Raw genomic sequence first — 18,108 nt, 5'->3', positions numbered from 1 at the left:
GGGCTATCACTCATGGGAACCTGTGGGCACTTGGGATCATCACTCATGGACAGTGGGATCATCATCCATGGGTGCTGCATCCATCACCCATGGGCATTTAGGGTTATCACTCATGGGGCCATCACCTGTGGGCACTGGGGGCTATCATTCATCTCTGCATTCAGGCAGTGCCGCTGTGGTTGCCTGACCCAAATTCCCTCTCCTTTCGGGGTTCCCCGGAGCCGTGCCGTGCCGTGCCGTACTATGCCATGCGGGGGCCCCGTCGGGCCGCGGCCCGGCACCTCCGGGCCCCGGGACTACAAGTCCCAGGGTGCCGCGGCCCGAGGGGGCGGGCGGGCGGCGGGGCCCGCCGGGTTTCCCTCCGCCCTGCTGATGTGTACGAGCTTCGGTGGCTGGATGCGGGGGGGAGCGGAGCGGAGCGGCTCGACTCGGCACGTCGTGGAGCGGGGTCACGCCGGGTCCGTCTGACGCGCTGGGGAGCCGAGACGGGCTCCGGTAACTGGCCATGGCCTCCAAACTGCTGCGGGCGGTGGTGCTGGGACCCCCCGGCTCGGGGAAGGGGACTGTGTGCGAGAGGATCGCCCGCAGTTTTGGGCTCCAGCATCTTTCCAGCGGTCAATTCCTGCGGGAGAATCTCCGCGGGGACGGCGGTGAGTGCTCGGGGGCCGCCCCGTCGGCAGAACGGCGGGGACCGGGAACCGGGGACCGAGGGAACCTCCATCCTCTCACATCTTGGACACGGCAGCAACGGGGATGAGATGGGGATGAGCATGTCCCGTCGGGATGGAGATGGCAATGGGATTGGGATGGGAATGAGGATGGTGATGCGACGGGAACGAGGATGGTGATGCGACGGGAACGAGGATGGGGATGGGAATGAGAATAAGGATAGGGATGGGATTGGAATCCCCCACCCTGGATACGCCACAGGTTGTTTTCTCTCCGTGGTGTTGGCTCAGCTCATTCATCAACTTCTTCCATCCTGAGCTCATGGAGCTGCCCTATTAATATAAGTGGGGTATGATACCATGGGAAGCTCTGTGTGTGCGCAATAGTTTCATCCCCAGGGATAGTTTTCCTTCCCCTCTTTGGAGAAGCTGGTATGAATAACCAACCTGCTTGTCACCAATGCTCAACAGCAGCGCCCGGGCACGCAGATCCTGTGTTATTAATAACTTCATCCTGCCTCAGGTGGTTGCACAGGAATGGGATAGAAATCTGCAAAGCGGTGGACAGCAGATGGCTGAAAGGCTGGTGCACACTGTGCCTGTGTGACACCCACGGTGGGGGGGATGGATTGGGAATGGGAATGTTCATCCACAGGGAAAAACCTACTGGGAAAATCACTGCCGGTCATGGGGTCAGGTGCTGGGATGTGCTGTGGGGTGTTACAGGGTGCCAGGCTGTGTCCCACTCTCCTTATCAACCTCCCTTCCAGACAGCAAGGAGGTGGAGGAGGTGAGTGGCAGCATAGGTGCTTCCAAGACAGCTTTTTGGGGCTTTCAGCAGAGAGCAGTGGGCAGTCCCTGGGCAGGACAATTCCTGCCTGCTGGAGCACAGCCTCACTGCTAGGTCTCTCTGCTCCTGCCTGTCCCATGCTTGACACCCAGGTCCGAAGCCCTTGGGAGAGCTGATGGTCATTGTTGTGCTTGTGAGGTCCGAAGTCCTGGTAGTCATTGCTGTGTTTGTGACATCCAAAGCCCTTGGGAGAGCTGATGGTTGTTGTATTAGGAAGGTCCAAAGCCCCTAGGAGAGCTGATGGTGTCTGCTGTGTTTGTTTGCCGGGCTGTGCTGTTGGCTGGTGAGATGCTACCAGGTGATGTTTGAGAGCGGATGTGCTGCACCCTGGCTTGCACTCAGGTTCCTCCACAGCTGCAATCCTGGAGTATTTCTTTTTCCAGCAGTTCCTTCTCTCCTCTGTTAACATGTGAAAGACCAGCCCAGAGGGGAAGCTGACTCACCGGGCAGAGAAACTAAAATGACACTGATACAAAACAAGCAGAGAGAACCTAGAAGTGAATCACATTTTTAGAGGGGTAATAAAAAGGGGGAGGAAAAAAGGGAGGGTTTTGGAGAGCCGTGTACTCCAGCAAGGGCGTTGATCACAGCCCTGTGCATGGTCACCCATTAAAAAATATCCCAATTTCCTTCTACAAATAAGAAGTACAATAATATTTCTTTTGGAGGGAGGCTCAAAAATGAGGAGAATCCTGATGACTGCTTTGGCTGAAGGACACAAAGACCTGGGTGAGGAGCAAGCAGAAGTGCAGCATGTGGGAGTGGAGCAGTGTTGTGAGACTACGTGCCCAGACGGGAGCTTGCACAGTCAAGACTCCCTAAGTGACTGCCTTGCATTGAGTGTTACATTTCAGTTCACACTCTTGTTGTAGAGCTTCTCTGGGGACACCGGAGAAGGGGCTGTGAAGGGAGTTAGCCGAAGATGTTTCCCAAAGTCCATCAGGTAAATTCACTTTCCCAAAGTAAACAAGGTGGTGAAATGCAGGTAAAATTACTCAGCAGTAACTCTGCCTTAGTTGGGTTCAGATGATGTGATGTTCAGGTCCCACCTTTGACAGCCTCCGGTTAGAGCTCTCAGCAAGGTGCAGCTGATTGCTAGGAGGCTTTTTTGCTGTTTGCTTTGGACAAGCTGTTACATGACCCCGCTGCAGTGTGCCAGCTCTGGGGGAAACTAGGTGGAACTCCTCCTGACTTTATCAGCTGCACCACTGGCTCTGTATGTGAGGGGAGCTGGAGCCCTTCACAGAACTGTAGAATTGTTTCAGTTGGAAAAGACATTCAAGACCATCGACTCCAACCACTCTCTAACTAACTAAACTGGTGCTAAACTATGTCCCTCAGCACCTCATCACTGCGGTTTTTAAACCCCTCCAGTAGTGGGGATTCAACCACCTCCCTGGGGCGCTTGTTCCAGTGTTTGAGAGTGCTTTCAGGGAAGTACAGAATCCTCATCCCAAAATGTTTTAGAATAGTCTTGATCTGAGGACAGCAGGCAGGTGATGCTCAGGGGATTTTCCTGCTTGCCCGTGCAAGACATCTGCTAGCTGTGGCTGCAGGGTTTCGGTTTGGACAAGGGCTCCAGACACTAGAGGAAGTGCAAGATGCCTGGCATGGGGAGCATGCCCGACATGCTGCCAGTGTATCAGCGGTGCAAGGGACCCAGGACTTCACTTTGCAGCCTGGCTGCTGCTGCTGAAGTGCTTGAAGTTCTGCTACAGTGACCTTACAGTACACCCGCTACGGTAGACTTGTCTGTTAATTAGTGTCTGGCTTAATGGTCAGCTGCTCTGCCATAAGAGAAGGCCTTTTAAAGATATTGGAAGACTTAGACACCATGGTTTTGGTGGTAGGCAGGTGGTGAGCCATTTCCTTGCCCTGGTGCCCAGGCGGTTGTTTCTGGTGTTGGCAGCATCTCGGGGTCTTATCAGGACTCAGCAGTTCATTTGCAGTACAACTTCACTTCTTTTCCAAGTGGCTTTGGCTGAGGAACTGCGTCTCCTGAGAGACACATGGGTCTTGTGCCCATCCCACTGCTCCCTTTGATGTGCTTCACTGGGGGCAGAAGTGGCTCCTGTCTCCTCCTTGCAATGAATTTCATTTGTTAGTCTTGACCAAAGGAAGCACACCAAAAAAAGGGACCATGGGGCTGTGCATGGCCACAGGTGTCGCTTCAGGAATGGATTCCACTGTCCAGCCAGCCAGCAGGTTATGGCCCAAATTTGGGGCTGCATCAGGCTCCAGCTCTCAAAATAATCTCCTGCTGGCAGAAATGGAGTGGGAATGAGGTCTTTGGTTTCATCTTCCATGTTGGGAAGAGCTCTTGGGGTCCCGAAACAAGGTGAGATCCAACCCCAGCAAGCCAGAGTTGTTGCAGCTTAGCTGTGCTGGTGCACAGGTGGCTGCAGTAGGTGTCCTGTGAACCACCCAAAGTTTTTTTCCCCTCCATCCACTCCAGGTTGTGTTGCTGTGGTCTAAAGAAAAGTCATGTAAAAGTTTGTGCTGCTGGGCAGAAAGCACAGGGTTATCTGGACAGGTTTGGAGGCTGCCAAGTGCCTTGTCTGGGAACAGCTTCTTCTGGCCTGCCTGGTTCTGGCTGGCTCTTTTGTTGCCTGTGGCCTTGGAAATGGGAGAAGTCCCTTAGAACTGTAACTTGGTGTTGCTTTGATAAGGAGGGATGGCTGTAGATTTGGGTCGTGTGGGGGTAGCCACAGAGAACTGAGTCCTGTGTGCTAAAGGGCAGATTAAAGCCATGGTCATTAGATTAATGAGATTAAACCCATGAGTCAAGAGTCTGTTTTACACAGAGATCAGCACTGCTGGGATCACTGGCCATCCCAGTTTAGGCAGCACAAGTAGTGGCTAAGGAGAACCTTGTTATATGGAGTAACTGCAGAGCAACCCCTCTCTGCACTTGGTCATAGCAATGGGGACTGTGTTGCTTGCAGAGGTGCTGTGCAGTGCGATAGGGCTGAACCCTACTTCCTCATGCAGGGGAACCAGGAAGTGCCACCCTGCTCAAGATGGACTTATCCAAACCTTGCTCCCCTTTGACTTGGGGAGAGCTGCACAGGGGGGCCTGACATGGGGCAGGTTGGGGCTGGTGCAGCTGGGAAGGAGACAGCAAATGTAAAAACTGGAGATAAAGTCTTGTCTTGAGGAGAGCCCACAGGAGCAGGGCTGTGCCCCAGGGAAGATGTGCTCTGGAGCATCCTGACTGTTGGGAGTCTGGGTCAGCACAGAAGAGACATAGACCTGTTGGAGGGGATCCAGAGGATGCCACAGCAAGGATGGGAGGCTTGGAAGCCCTCTGCTGTGAGGCTAGGCTGAGAGTTTGGGTTGTTCAGCTGGGAGAAGAGGAGGCTTCAGGGAGACCTTCTGGTGGCTTCTCAGTGCTTAAAGGGTACAACCAGAAAGCTGGGGACAGATTTTTGAGCAAGGCCGGTTGTGACAGGTCAAGGAGTGATGGTTTGAACCAGAAGAGGGAGATTCAGACTGTGGTGGTGCATGGACCTCTGTGGCAGTGTATTGCTTCTGTGGTGGTGGATGGCCTATGTGCACCCCATGCCTGTGCTGGCACTCCATGATGGTGCATGTCCTGCATGCTGGTGTCCCATCCCCTCTGACATGTACAGAGGTCATGGAGGAGCAGTGGAGAACCACCCACCCAAATCAGATGCGTGGGAAAGCTGTAGCCTCTGTGACGCTGAGCAGTTGGCCAGTGCTGTACTTCCAGACTTCACAACTTCAGACTTCACAGCTGCAGCTCAGGGTATTTTTGGTTTGCAGCATGGCTCCAGCATCCCCACCGAGCAGCAGCTGGTCCCTTGGATAGCCAGCTCTTCTCAGGGTGACAGCAGGACCTTCTGCTGCAGCTCTAGCCTCTGTGGCCACCAGGCTCTGCCTTGGGAGCAGCCCACCCTGCCAGTGAGTGTGTTCCCTGTGAGGCTGTGGCAATGTGCAGGCCATGTGAATAAATATTAAAATATGGAGGATTTACAATAATATTTATGCCCTCACAGGTCTCTGTGCTGGTTGCATAAGAGGGGGTGTATCTTTTCCATCCCCATGTCCTTTGCCTCCCCAAGCAGGAGAGCTGCCAGCAGTGCTGGCAACATAGGGACAGCAATAAAACCTGTCACTGAAAGAAGGTATTTTCTGCTCTCTGCTCCTGGCAGCCACCTTGGCTCCCAGCAAAGAGCTGCTCAGCAGGGTGAGCTGAAAGCCTTTATGGAAAGAAGGGAGGAGGATGTGGTCCCCCCATCCCCGCAGTGACTCAGCCCCGCAGGCTGGTGAGTCAGCGCCTGCTGCCTGCCCCATTCCACAGCCAGGTTTCCAGCTGGGGAGCGTGGCTGGGCTGACAGCCCCAGACTGCTCAGCTTCCCTGCCAGGCATCTCCTGCAAGGCATCTTTGGAGCCTTTTGGCAGCCTGTGAGTTTTCTTGTGAGGCTTCCTGTATATGCCCTAGCCTGGAGTGCGGGTTCCAGGGGGGGAAGTCTGTGTTCAGTTCTGGGATCCCCCAGTTCAAGAGGGACAGGGATATACTTGAGAGCATCCAAGGAAGGCTATGAGGATGACAAAGGGATTAGGACATCTATCTGATAAGGAAAGGCTGAGAGACCTGGGGCTGTTTAGTCTGGAGGAAGGTAGAGTGAGAGGAGAACTTATTAATGTTTATAAATATCTGAAGGATGTGTGTCAAGAATAAGGGGCCAGCCTCTGTCCTGTGATAGAGCAATGGATACAAAGTGGAACCCAAGAAGTTCCACCTCAACATGAGGAGACACTTCTTTACTGTAAGGGTGAAGGAGCCCTGGAGCAGGCTGCCTAGAGAGGTTGTGGAGTCTCCGTCTCTAGAGACTTTCAAGACCCATCTGGATGTGTTCCTGTGTGACCTGCCCTAGGTGACCCTGCTTTGGCAGGGGGGTTGGACTGGATGATCTTCAAGGTTCCTTCCAACCCCTACCATTCTGTGATTCCGTGATCTGTGCAGGCTGCATCATGTTCCCCTGTTAGATCAGATGAACTCTCTGCAAAAACTGAGTATCTTGGGAGAAAAAAACCCCACAAAATAAAACAAGGAAAGAAGAAGAAAAACAAAACACCAAAAAATGAAAACCCAAACCCAACCAACCAAAACCCACAAAACCCAAAACAAAACAAATCCACCCTCCTGCAGCTCAGGAATTCAGCCCTTGGCCAAGTGCACGTGCCTGCCTGCTTTGACATCTTGTTGTGGTCTGGAAAACCAGAGCCTGCCTCCAACTGCAGGAAGCTTTGGGGATTTTTTTAGAGAGGAGAGCTAAAATGTGCTGCCCTCACCAGCAACTGAGCAGAAATTGATTGCAAAATTGTTCATTTCTGGTGACAAATGCTATCTCAGCTGATGTGGGAAGAAAGCAGAAGAGGTGTCAGCTGGGTCCTGGTCCAAGAGAATGGAGGCTGGACTTCTTCTGGTGGCAACAGCAGGACTTGTCACATGTGATGCAAGGAGTAGTTGCATTTTCCAGTTTCTTTGTGTCTCTGAGCGGCTACAAGAAAACTGGTAACGTAAAAAGCAACAAAAGTGATTTGATCTGTCCTTGAAGTAGCATCTGCTCTACTCTGGCTGCAGTAAAAGTATAAGCAGAAAACCCCCTTACTACATTGGCTGCTGGCCCAGGTGATGCCAGGCTGCTGCCAAGGTGGATCCAGACATGGTGTTACTGGTGCAGGAACTTCTGACTTCTCCTCCAGCTGGGTGGTGTGGGTAAGGTGTATTTACCTTTCAGTTACACTGCAATTATTTTCTTAAGGAGTTGATTGTGGAGATAATTTTCTTCTCTGAGCATATCTTAAGTTGAGGCTCTGAAGTCTGAAAGCCCTTTGGGTATGAAGCTGTCTTCTGCTTCCAGCAGTGATTTACCAAACCCTTTGAAGTTTGTCTTTTACAGGAGCTCACTGGTGATGCCCATTTACTGTCACTATTTGCACATGAAATGGTGAATTTGCTCCTTTTCTGATGGTTTATAAAGGATCATAGAATCATAGAATTGTTTTGGTTGGATATTGTGGGTTTAAGACTGGGTGTCTTAACCATAGAGTACAGTCTTTCAGGGGTGGACACAGGAAAGTGTAATTTTTTGTTGTTTCATTCCCATCATGCTACATCTTCCCTACATAAAGGGAGTTCACAGTTTGTTCTGCACTTTTTCCCTCCTCTCTGCTCCCAGCACGTCGGGCTGTGATCTCTTGTTTGGTATTTCAGGGGAGGCTTTTGGCCTTGGGTAGCCTGGCTAATTTTTGCTATGCAATTCAGGCCTGCTGGGGGTGGGAAGCAGGGAGGTATCGGGGGACACTGAGGTTTGGTGTTTGGCCTGGTTGGGGGAAAGGTTTTGGAAGGTGTTGACCTAGTGAGGCTTTGGAAGAAAGCCCAGGTTGGAGAACTGGGCTGAGACTGAATATGACACTGTGTATTTTGCATTTTTGTATATATTTGTGAATAGTATTTCCATTCAGATGGCCAATTCTCTCCAATTCTGTGGAGCACTGTGGAGGGTAAAAGAGCTTTCTGTCCGCTCAGCCCAAGACATTAGAAAAGACCTTTAAGTCCCATCTGTTAGCCCAGCACTGCCAGGTCACCACTAAACCATGTCCCTCAGCACTACATCTCCATGGCTTCGAAACTGCTCCAGGGATGGGGACTCCACCACTGCCCTGGGCAGCCTGAACCAGGCCTTGACAACCCTTTTGAGGAAGAAATTGTTCCTCATGTCCAACCTAAGCTTCCTCTGATGCAACTTGAGGCTGTTCCCTCTGTCCACAGTTTTCTTATGAGCCCCTTTAAGTATGGGAAGGCTACAAGAAGGTCTCCCTAGAGCCTTCTCCAGGCTGAATAACCCCAACTCTCAGCCTGACCTGACAGCAGCTGGCTTCCAGCTCTCCCATCATTGCTGTGGTCTCCTCTGGCCCCACTCTAACAGGTCAATGTCTCTGCTGTGCTGAGGACTCCAGAGATGACCCCAGCACTGCAGATGGGGTCTCAGCAGACCACATTGGAGGGGCACAATCCACTCCCTGCCCCTGCTGCCCACACTGCTGGGGATCAGCTCTGGACAGGGCTGGCTCTGGGCTGGCAGCACTTGGTGCCAGCTCATGTCCAGCTATTCACCCCTCAGCACCCCAGGTCCTTCTCAGGGCTGTTCTTCGGCCCTTCATTCCCAGGCTGGATTGATACCAGAGAGTGCCCCAACCTGTATGAAGGATGCTGTTCACACAGGCCCTCTTGTCAACCACACAAGTGCCATTTCCAAAACCAGAGGAGCTCTATGTGTCCAGCATGGCAGTGATGGTGCCAGTGCCCCTTACTGTTATTCCTACTCTCAGATATTCCAGGCATTTCCATTTCTCCAGCTCCAAAAGGACCACATGGCACCTGGCTACCAGGAGCAGCAGCTGTGAGCAGTGGGATGCTGCTCCTGGACGAGCAATTTGGCAGGACGGGCAGAATTTGAGGGGGAGCAATCTTTTTCAAGCAGAAATGTCATGGTGGGGTTTTTTTGTCATTTTGGCTTTTGTGTTCCTTTTTCTTCTCTTGAACAGAAGTTGGCATCTTGGCAAAGCAGTACCTTGAGCGGGGCCTTCTGGTGCCAGACCACGTCATCACCCGCGTGATGATGACAGAGCTGGAGAAGCGTCGAGAGCAGCACTGGCTGCTGGACGGTGAGCGCTGCTGGCATTCCCTCTGGAAGGGAAACTCCCAGGCCCCTCTAAAACATCCCTGTGCTGCTCATGGCTTGGCAGAGCCAGCTGAGAGAGAAACTATGAGAGCCAGCTGATTGGAAGCCTTTGCTGGTGGTGGGAGGAGAGGCAGGAACTGACCCACTGGCTGTGAGTGTTTCTTTCCTCTGTCCTCAGCAGCAGCACGTTGTGTGTCCAGCTGAACCCTTGGCACGTGTCGGGGAAAGGGAAAGGCAGGGAAAGAAGGTGGATGTTTCACAAAGCAGAGCAGGGCTGCAGGCAAGCCAAGAAAAACCTCTTACGCCTCCACATATGTGTGAAGGAGGTGTTCATCCCAAGCCTAAAGCCACCTGAGGTGTGGGTGGAGAAGACGCTGAGAGCAAACCAGCAAAGCAAGCGGTGTGGCGAGCAGCAGAGGGTTCACCAGGAGCTCCTGAAGCCCTCGGACTGTGGCAACAGCTGTGGTGCATCACTGCTGGTGGCCTGGGAGCTGGCAAGCGCTGATGGCAGCTCTGGGAACTGCACTGGGGACAGAACAGGGCTCAGCAGGTTGCATTTCTCTGTGGTGTGACATGGGATGGGCAGCCATGGCTGTTGCAGGGGGAGAAAACCTCCCTTGGCAATCTGCTAGAGCTCTTTGAGAGGGTCAGAGAATATGGAAATAAGACTCAGGCAGTTGATTTATAAGAGACTTGGGCTTGAAACCATCCTGAATGCTGTGGGTTAGGAACTAGCTGGAGGGCTGAGCCCAGAGAGTGGTGGTGAATGGTGCCACATCCGGCTGGCGGCCAGTCACCAGTGGCATCCCCCAGGGATCAGTGCTGGGCCCCATCCTCTTTAACATCTTCATTGATGATCTGGATGAGGGGATTGAGTCAGTCATCAGCAAATTTGTAGATGAAACCTAGTTGGGAGCAGATGTTGGTGAATTAGAGGGTGGAGGGGCTCTGCAGAGGGACCTTGACCAACTGGACAGATGGGTGGAGTCCAATGGGATGGTATTCAACAAATCCAAGTGCCAGGTGCTGCACTTTGGCCACAACAACCCCATGCAGAGCTACAGGCTGGGGTCAGAGTGGCTGGAGAGCTGCCAAACAGAGAGGGACCTGGGGGTGCTGATTGACACCTGCCTAAACATGAGCCAGCAGTGTGCCCAGGTGGCCAAGAAGGCCAATGGCATCCTGGCCTGCATTAGGAATAGTGTGGCCAGCAGGAGCAGGGAAGTCATTGTGCCCCTGTGCTCTGCATTGGTTAGGCCACACCTTGAGTACTGTGTCCAGTTCTGGGCCCCTCAGTTTAAGAAGGACATCGAGACACTTGAATGTGTCCAGAGAAGGGCAACAAGGCTGGGGAGAGGCCTTGAGCACAGCCCTGTGAGGAGAGGCTGAGGGAGCTGGGGTTGTTTAGCCTGGAGAAGAGGAGGCTCAGGGGTGACCTCATTGCTCTCTACAACTACCCGAAAGGTGGTTGTAGCCAGGAAGGGGTTGGTCTCTTCTCTCTAGCAACCAGCACCAGAACAAGAGGATGCAGTCTCAAGCTGTGCCAGGGGAAGTTTAGGCTCGAGATGAGGAGAAAGTTCTTCATGGAGAGAGTCATTCATCATTGGAATGTGCTGCCCAGGGAGGTGGTGGAGTCACCATCCCTGGAGGTGTTCAAGAGGGGATTGGATGTGGCACTTGGTGCCAGGGTCTAGTCATGAGGTCTGTGGTGACAGGTTGGACTCGATGATCTTTGAGGTCTCTTCCAACCTTGGTGATACTGTGATACTGTGATCCTGGGCGAGATTCTGTGGGTGACACTGCATTAGCAGGGGGGTTGGACTGGATGACCTCCAGAGGTCACTTCCAACCATCACCATTTTATGATTATGCTATCACCAAGAGTAAATCACTCAGAAACATGTCCAGGTTGGTTTTGAATGTCTTCAGAGAAGATGATTCCACAGCCTCTCTGGGCAGCATGCTCCAGGGCTCCAGCACCCTGGATAATTTGTTTCTTATGTTTACTCGGAACCTCCTGGGTTCCAGATTGTGTCTACTACCTTTTGTCCGTTCATTGGACACCACTGAGAAGAGTCTGGCCCCATCCTCTTATCTCCCACCCTTTAGATATTGATACAAATAAATGAGATTCCCCCTTCACTTTGCTCTTCTCCAGGCTCAACAGCCCCAGGTCTCTCAACTTCTCCTCCTCACAGAGATGCTCCAGGACCCTCAGCATCTTTGGAACCTCCACTGGACTGTCTCCAGTAGTTCCCTGTCTCTCTTGAGCAGGGGAGCCCAGAACTGGACCTCATCATCCAGCTGTGGCCTCACCAGGGCAGAATAGAGGGGAAAAAGAACCTCCTTTGACCTGCTGGTCACACTTTTTAATACACCTCAGGAAACCATCTGCCTTCTTTGCCACGAGGGCACATTGCTGGTTCATGGTCAGCCTATTGTCCACCTGTTGTCCTTCTCCTCAGAGCTGCTCTCTGGCAGCTGAGGATTTTGGTTTACCACCACCCAGCAGCCTGGCCTTCACTTGGTTGAAAGAGTAAATGTATTTTCCCATCACAATGGCAAATTCATTCCATGTGCCAATGTCCTGACAAGATCTTGGCTAATAGCTCTCTGCTTGGAAAAGCCTGGGAGGTCTCAGAGGGTTTTATGGATGTAAAAAACTTTAAAGCATAAAAAAAAGAGGTGGTGTCAGGAAGGAAAACTGTTGAGAGGACAGGCTCAGAGTCACCCCTGGTTGTGGTCTGGTGACAAGAGTTGATGCTCCCACCCATGTGCTGGATACCACCAGTATGTTCAGAAGATGGAGGTTTCAGAAATGGGTGATGGCTCTACAAACCATTTTATCACAGTATCTTTGATGTACTCCATGTAAAGCAGTAGTGAGTTACTCATCTCTACACAGCATGTTGTTTTCTTCGGGTTTTTGTTTGGCATTCTATCGTTTATCCCTTTTCTGTCATTGCTTGTGCCCTCTTCCTTGCCTCCAGCCCTCCACCAGACACGACTTTGCAGGAAGACATGAGCCCAGGGTGACCCATGTGTTGTATTCTGAGAGCTGCTGCTGTAGGAGCTATTTTTTCTTGCAACCATATGGTGAAAGCCTGTCTTTCACACCAGAGCTTGTGCTGTAGCGAGGAGCCACGCTGGTTTTGCAGCTCCAGGGTGGGTGGGTTTGGTTCCGTCACTGCTTTCCTGCCTCTCATGACGGCCCCTTTCTCTTGTGGCGCCCACACAGGCTTCCCTCGGACACTGGGGCAGGCGGAGGCACTGGACAGGATCTGTGAGCTGGACCTGGTGATCAGCTTGAACATCCCCTTTGAGACGCTGAAGGATCGCTTGAGCGCCCGCTGGGTCCACCCTGCCAGTGGGAGGGTCTACAACATGGACTTCAACCCACCCCACATCCAGGTAAGGGCCCACAGCATCGTGGTGGTGCCAGCTGGGGACAACTCACAGAAGGTAAAGATCAGAGAAGCCTTGCTTTGTGTGAGGCAACACCAGAATAAAGTATTCTGGCCCTCTGCTCTGCTGAGAGCCCACCTGCAGCGCTGGGACCAGCTCTGCAGTCCTCAGCACGGCAGAGACAGGGACCTGTTGGAGTGAGGCCAGAAGAGGCCACAGCAGTGATGTGAGGGCTGGAAGCTCTCTGTTGTGAAGCCAGGATGAGAGAATTAGAGTTGTTCAGTTGGGAGAAGAGAAAGCTTCAGGGAGACTTTCTGATGGCCTTTCAGTGCTTAAAGTGACTGATCAGAAAGCTGGGGACAGACTTTTGAGCAAGGCCCGTTGTGACAGGACAAGGGGTGATGGGTTGAAATTAAAGAGGAAGATTCAGACCTTATAGAGGAAAATTTTAATGCTGAGGGTGGTGAGACCCTGGCTTTGGTTGGCCAGAGAGGTGGGAGATGCTTCATCTCTAGAATCATCACTGGTCAGCTTGTTGGGGGCTCTGAGCAACCTGCTCTAGTTGCAGATGTCCCTGCTGACTGCAGGGGGGCTGGACTAGATGACCTTTGAAGGTGCCTTCCAACTGAAACTATTCCATGGTTCTGTGTCAGGGGAAGAAATCCCAGGTTGTAGGCACTGAAATCAAAGGCTTTGCCCTCAGGAGCCAGCCTGGAGGTCTTAAATGTTAATTAGTAAAATGGGCTTTGTGTTAAATGCCTTTTAAGGATGCTCAATTGATGTGGAGCAGGATGAGGCATTGGGCAGCAGCTGCATGGCAGGGAGCTGCAGAGTGGGCAGTGGAGATGGTGGCTGCATCCCCTTGATGGTGTTTGCTGTTCTGCAGGGCGTTGATGACCTGACAGGTGAGCCGCTAGTCCAGAGTGAGGACGACAGACCTGAGGCTGTGGCTGCCAGGCTCAGAAAATACAAAGATGCTGCAAAGCCAGTGATAGAGTTGTACAAGTGAGTTGGACCATGCCTGTAGAAAAAGGCACAAGTGCTGTTTCCACCAGCAAGGCCCATGCTCCCCATCCCAAGGAGCTCCTCTGGACCTACTCCAGTACCTCAATGTCCTTCTTGTAGTGAGGGCCCCAAAACTGAACCCAGTACTTTCCTGGCCTCACTGACCACACTCTTGCTGATCCAAGCCAGGATCCTGGTGGCCTTTGTGGCCACCAGGGCACACACTGGCTCATCTTCAGCCACTGTCAACCAATACCGCAAGGTCTTTCTCAACTATGTAGTCCCCAGCCACCCTGCCCCAAGCCTGGAGCCTCAATGGGGTTGTCCTGAGCCAAGTGCTGGACCCATCATTTGGCCTTGTTGAATCTCATCCTACTGGCCTTAGCCCACTGATCCAGCCCAACCAGGTCCCTCTATTATACCTTCCTACCTTCAAGCAGATTAACACTCCCACCCAACTTAGTGTCATCTGCAAATCTGCTGAGGCTGCCTCAATCACCTTGTCTAGATCATTGATAAAGATATTAATAAGAACAGGCCCCAAAACTGAGCCCTGAGGAGCACCACTTGTGAGTGGCCACTAACTGGATTTAGCTCTGTTCCCCACCATACTTTGGGCCCAACCATCCAGCCAGGTTTTTACCCAGCAAAGCGTCCTCCCATCCAAGCCATGAGCCGCCAGGTTTCCTAGAAGGATGCTGTGAGAGACAGCATCAAATGCTTTACTAAAGTCCAGGTAGACAACAACCACAACCTTCCCCTCATCCTAAGTGGGTCACCTTGTCTCAGAAGGAGATCAGGTTAGTCAAGCAGGACCTACCTTTATCCTCTACTTTCACCCAAAAAGCCATTGGTGACCTTCCCGGCTGACAGGACTGTCCTCTGCTGATAGCCAACCTGCCTGTAAATACCCAGGAAGGGCTGATGCTTACCTTTTTCCCCCACCTTTCTTCCAGGAGCAGGGGCATCCTTCACTCCTTCTCGGGGACAGAGACCAACAAGATCTGGCCGTATGTGTACACTCTGCTTTCCAGCAAGATCCCACCCATCCTCTCAGATGAGGAGAACTAAACAGCTTGTGCCAAGGACCAAGACTTCATTTGACTACAGATTTGGGTTCTCTGCACAGTGCTGGGGCTGTGGTCAGATTGTGTGGCATCTAAAGTCTCCTCCCAACATGTGCTGGGTGACATCAATGGATACATGATTATATCCAGCATCATGGTGAAAAGATCTTTGCTTATAAGGTCAAGCTTGCTAGAATAAGGGTTCTTTTCCCTCTTTTAAGGCTAGAAAGTATTCTTGCCTATGGTTCAACACTCTGATCAGTGATGCAAACCTGGCTCATGATCATACCAGGCTTTCACAGCTTGTCCTGATGTCCTTGCCACCCCAGTCCTGGCTGAGCCAACAATGTGCCATCCCGCTGCTCCACAATCCTGTTGACTGCAGATTACTCTCTAGGTTAGGGTGGGGTTGTCGTTGTTTGTTTATTTTCCAGACACTACTTTCTATTAAATTTATTTCTCAGAGAAATAAAACTCTAAAAAGCCAGATGTAGCCCAGTGGGAACTGGTGAGCAACATGGAAAATGCCTACACCATGATGCTCAGAGGTGTGAAGATCATGTTTCCAGTATTAATAGATACAAAAGAGGGAAAATCTGGGAGCCGAAGCACCCACTTGGGCTTATTCCATGAAACCCCTGTTAGGAAAAGCTGCTGTACAATCTAGTTTTCATGAGATGCTGTGACCCTGAGCAGGATCTCTGCTGGGGATGAGTTGCACCTCTTTGTGCTTACCTTGTTTATAGCTTTTAATGCTACAAGCTAGGAGTTTCTCCCAAAGATGTATTTTAATATGTGCTTCTGATTTGGGGGAGAAATCACGTCACTCCATGTTGTGTGCTGCCTTTGTCCCTTGGAAAGACATGGACATGGCTCCATAAGGGGTTCCTGCTGTGGCTGCATCATCCCTGGCAGAAGCAGCTCCTGAGGGAGCTCAGGAGGGAACCCTCAGAGGGATGAGAGTCTTCCCTTCCTTGGGACATGAGCAGGGGCTGCTGAGAGTTGTGCCCAAGTGTATCCCCCAGATTTCCAGCATGCCCTCAGCATCTTGTTCCTCTCCTCATGTTCAGGAGCTTTTTGGCTGGGTGGCTTTTCTGAACTGGAAGTACTGTAACCCTCTTTGGTGGTAGGATGCAGTACCTAAGCAATGGGGACATTCTTCTTGTCTCCTTGAGTTGCCTTATTTTATAAACTATGTATTTAAGGGGAAAAAAAAAAAAAGCAAATGTTTATTTTTAATGGTTTCAAAACAAAAGAAGTGCTAAATTTTAGCACTGATTTTTGGGAGCTGGGAACAAAGCTGCTTGTGTTCACAGAGCATGCTCTGGTCTGCCATGGGTGGAGGGCAGAAATGCTGTCACTTCCTTTGATTTATCAGAGCAGCCTGGGCAAGTTTCTGTCTTTGAAATGTGGCTGGATTTATTTTTGCTTGGAGAGTGGCCCTGTGGCAAGAGAAGGAAGATCTGACTGGCTTTTGGAGGAATGCATGGGCTCCCTGTACCAAACTTCAGCACATCCTCGGGAGTCTTTTCTCCCTGCTTAGCCACCCGCATCGTGGTGCTGTCAGAGGAGCCCCTGATGTTTGCTGTTGTTGTTAGAGGCACTTTTCCCATGGTGTTCTCCTGAGAACAGAGCCAGAAGCCATCAGGCATCTTCTGGGTGAGCTCTCTGCCCATGTGCTGCCTGCATGGGTGAAAGCCATGATGCAGCAGGAGCGTCCCACTCTGGATGGGAATTTCCCAGGTGGGGACAGAGGGACAATCATATTTCACTGCTGTCCCTGGGGGCCTTTCCATCCCCCCCACCAGAGCTCCTGGTCTCAGCATGCTATCAGACTCAAATCTTCCACCCTGCAATGAAAATCCTATTTAAGAAAGATTTTAGGTTTTCCCACGACCCTCAGACAAAGGTCTGGGCTGTTTTTAAACACACAGCTAGAAATAGCCCAAATGTGTGTGCTCTTTGCTTTCTAACAGCCTTGGGACGGGAGGGGAGGAGGTGATGGGAGGGGTTTTCGGGCTATAAAAGCAGCCTGACCACAGTGGGTGGCTCTGTTGGAGCTGAGTGCCAGGCAGAGGAGGGCTGCTCCCTGCTTTCCCTTGCCTACCTCTTGTATTTTCATCCTTCCCTGCAGAGAAGCTTGCCTCCTGCAGTGCCCAGCCACAGACAGGGCCTGCAGATGGCTTTGCCCTAGGAGAACCACCCAAGAGCTTGTTCTAAAGGCTTTGAGCCCTGCGGTGTGTATAGAAGTCCCTTGACTGTGCATGCATCAAACCCTTGGGATAGATTTTTCTACAAGAGTTGTTATAGGGTACATTTTCAGAGACCAAATGCCAGCAGGGATGAGGTCCCAGAGAGACTTGTGTCCCTGGCCTGTCCTCCCTGCTGTGTTCTCATTTTTACTGTGAATCTCACTCCTTTTCTAAAGCCACAGCAATTTTGTACCGACCCAAGATACTGTGTGCTGGGAGGAGGGGCTCCCTGCTACTGGGGCACCCCTGGCACATCAGGCTGAATTTTCTTCCCGTAGTTCCTTCCCAGTGACTCACTGCAGCTGTGTTACTGCCTGAAAGATGTAAATAAATTTTTTTTCTCCTGCTTATCCGTGTGCTGGCAGTGTCTGTGTGGGAGTGAGAGCCTGGCTCTGCTCAAGGCTCTGCACCAGCCCTTGCCCAGGGGTCTGCCTGAAGGTAGCAGGTCATTTTCGACCTGGGGTTTCTTTGTGGGAGACAATGAAGAGGTAAAGCGGGGTAGGAGTCAGAGTAACCTGGTCTAGTGGAAGGTGTCCCTAACACTGCCAGGGGATTGGAACTTGAGGCTATGTCTTGTGCTGTCACTTGTTCCTTGGGAGAGTGGACTGATCCCCACCTGGCTCCAACCTCATTTCAGGGAGTTGTAGAGAGCCATAAGGTCTCCCCCTCAGCGTCCTTTTCTCCAGGATGAACAACCTCACTTCCTCACCAGAGCTGTTCTCTAGACCCTTCACCAGCTTTGTTGGGCTTGGGCAAAATGCTGCTCTTTGGGTACTATCTTACAACCACCTTTTTTTTTTATATAACCCCAAAACATCAATAAAAAGGCCCAGTTGCAGCACTCTGAGGTTGCATCCTTGCTACACATAAAGTGGTTTTTATTCTCCCATTTAAATTCCCCCCGTAGAAACATGGGAGAGCATTAGGCACAGCACGGCTCTGGCTGTTGCCTGTGCCCTGTGTAATCCCTCACATGTATTTGGGAAGAGGGAATTAAAAGCCCTAAGCTGAAGTGCCCCCGCCCATCGGTGCTGGTTTGCAGATCCAAGGCTTTTTGGTTTTTTTCTGTCTACTTTTCTTTTTTTTTTTCCTTTTTAATTCCCAAATAGCAGCTGGGGCCTTCAGGCTCCTTGTTTGGAGTAAGCA

The 18,108-nt window shown here is 51.6% G+C and overlaps 1 protein-coding gene across 1 annotated transcript; it reads left to right on the top strand.

Moving 5' to 3' along the window:
• The first annotated feature begins 425 nt into the window (after positions 1-425).
• On the top strand, positions 426-17,302 carry AK4 (adenylate kinase 4). The gene is made up of 5 exons (XM_054165152.1): positions 426-650; positions 9,097-9,216; positions 12,472-12,644; positions 13,525-13,643; positions 14,600-17,302. The coding sequence occupies exons 1-5, from the start codon at positions 506-508 to the stop codon at positions 14,712-14,714; spliced, it is 672 nt and encodes a 223-aa protein (XP_054021127.1). The 5' UTR covers positions 426-505; the 3' UTR covers positions 14,715-17,302.
• Positions 17,303-18,108: the final 806 nt, after the last annotated feature.

This window comes from Dryobates pubescens, chromosome 11, assembly GCF_014839835.1.
Source record: "Dryobates pubescens isolate bDryPub1 chromosome 11, bDryPub1.pri, whole genome shotgun sequence".
NCBI lineage: Eukaryota > Metazoa > Chordata > Aves > Piciformes > Picidae > Dryobates > Dryobates pubescens.
This window is presented reverse-complemented; position numbering and strand designations above follow the sequence as displayed.

What these genes read in the sequence shown, in the direction of transcription:
- AK4 (XM_054165152.1), top strand. Translation starts at nt 506, where the DNA reads ATGGCCTCCAAACTGCTGCGGGCGGTGGTGCTGGGACCCCCCGGCTCG. An exon ending in GAATCTCCGCGGGGACGGCG is followed by an intron (nt 651 to 9,096) that starts GTGAGTGCTCGG and finishes TCTCTTGAACAG; the next exon opens with AAGTTGGCATCTTGGCAAAG. An exon ending in CCAGTGATAGAGTTGTACAA is followed by an intron (nt 13,644 to 14,599) that starts GTGAGTTGGACC and finishes CCTTTCTTCCAG; the next exon opens with GAGCAGGGGCATCCTTCACT.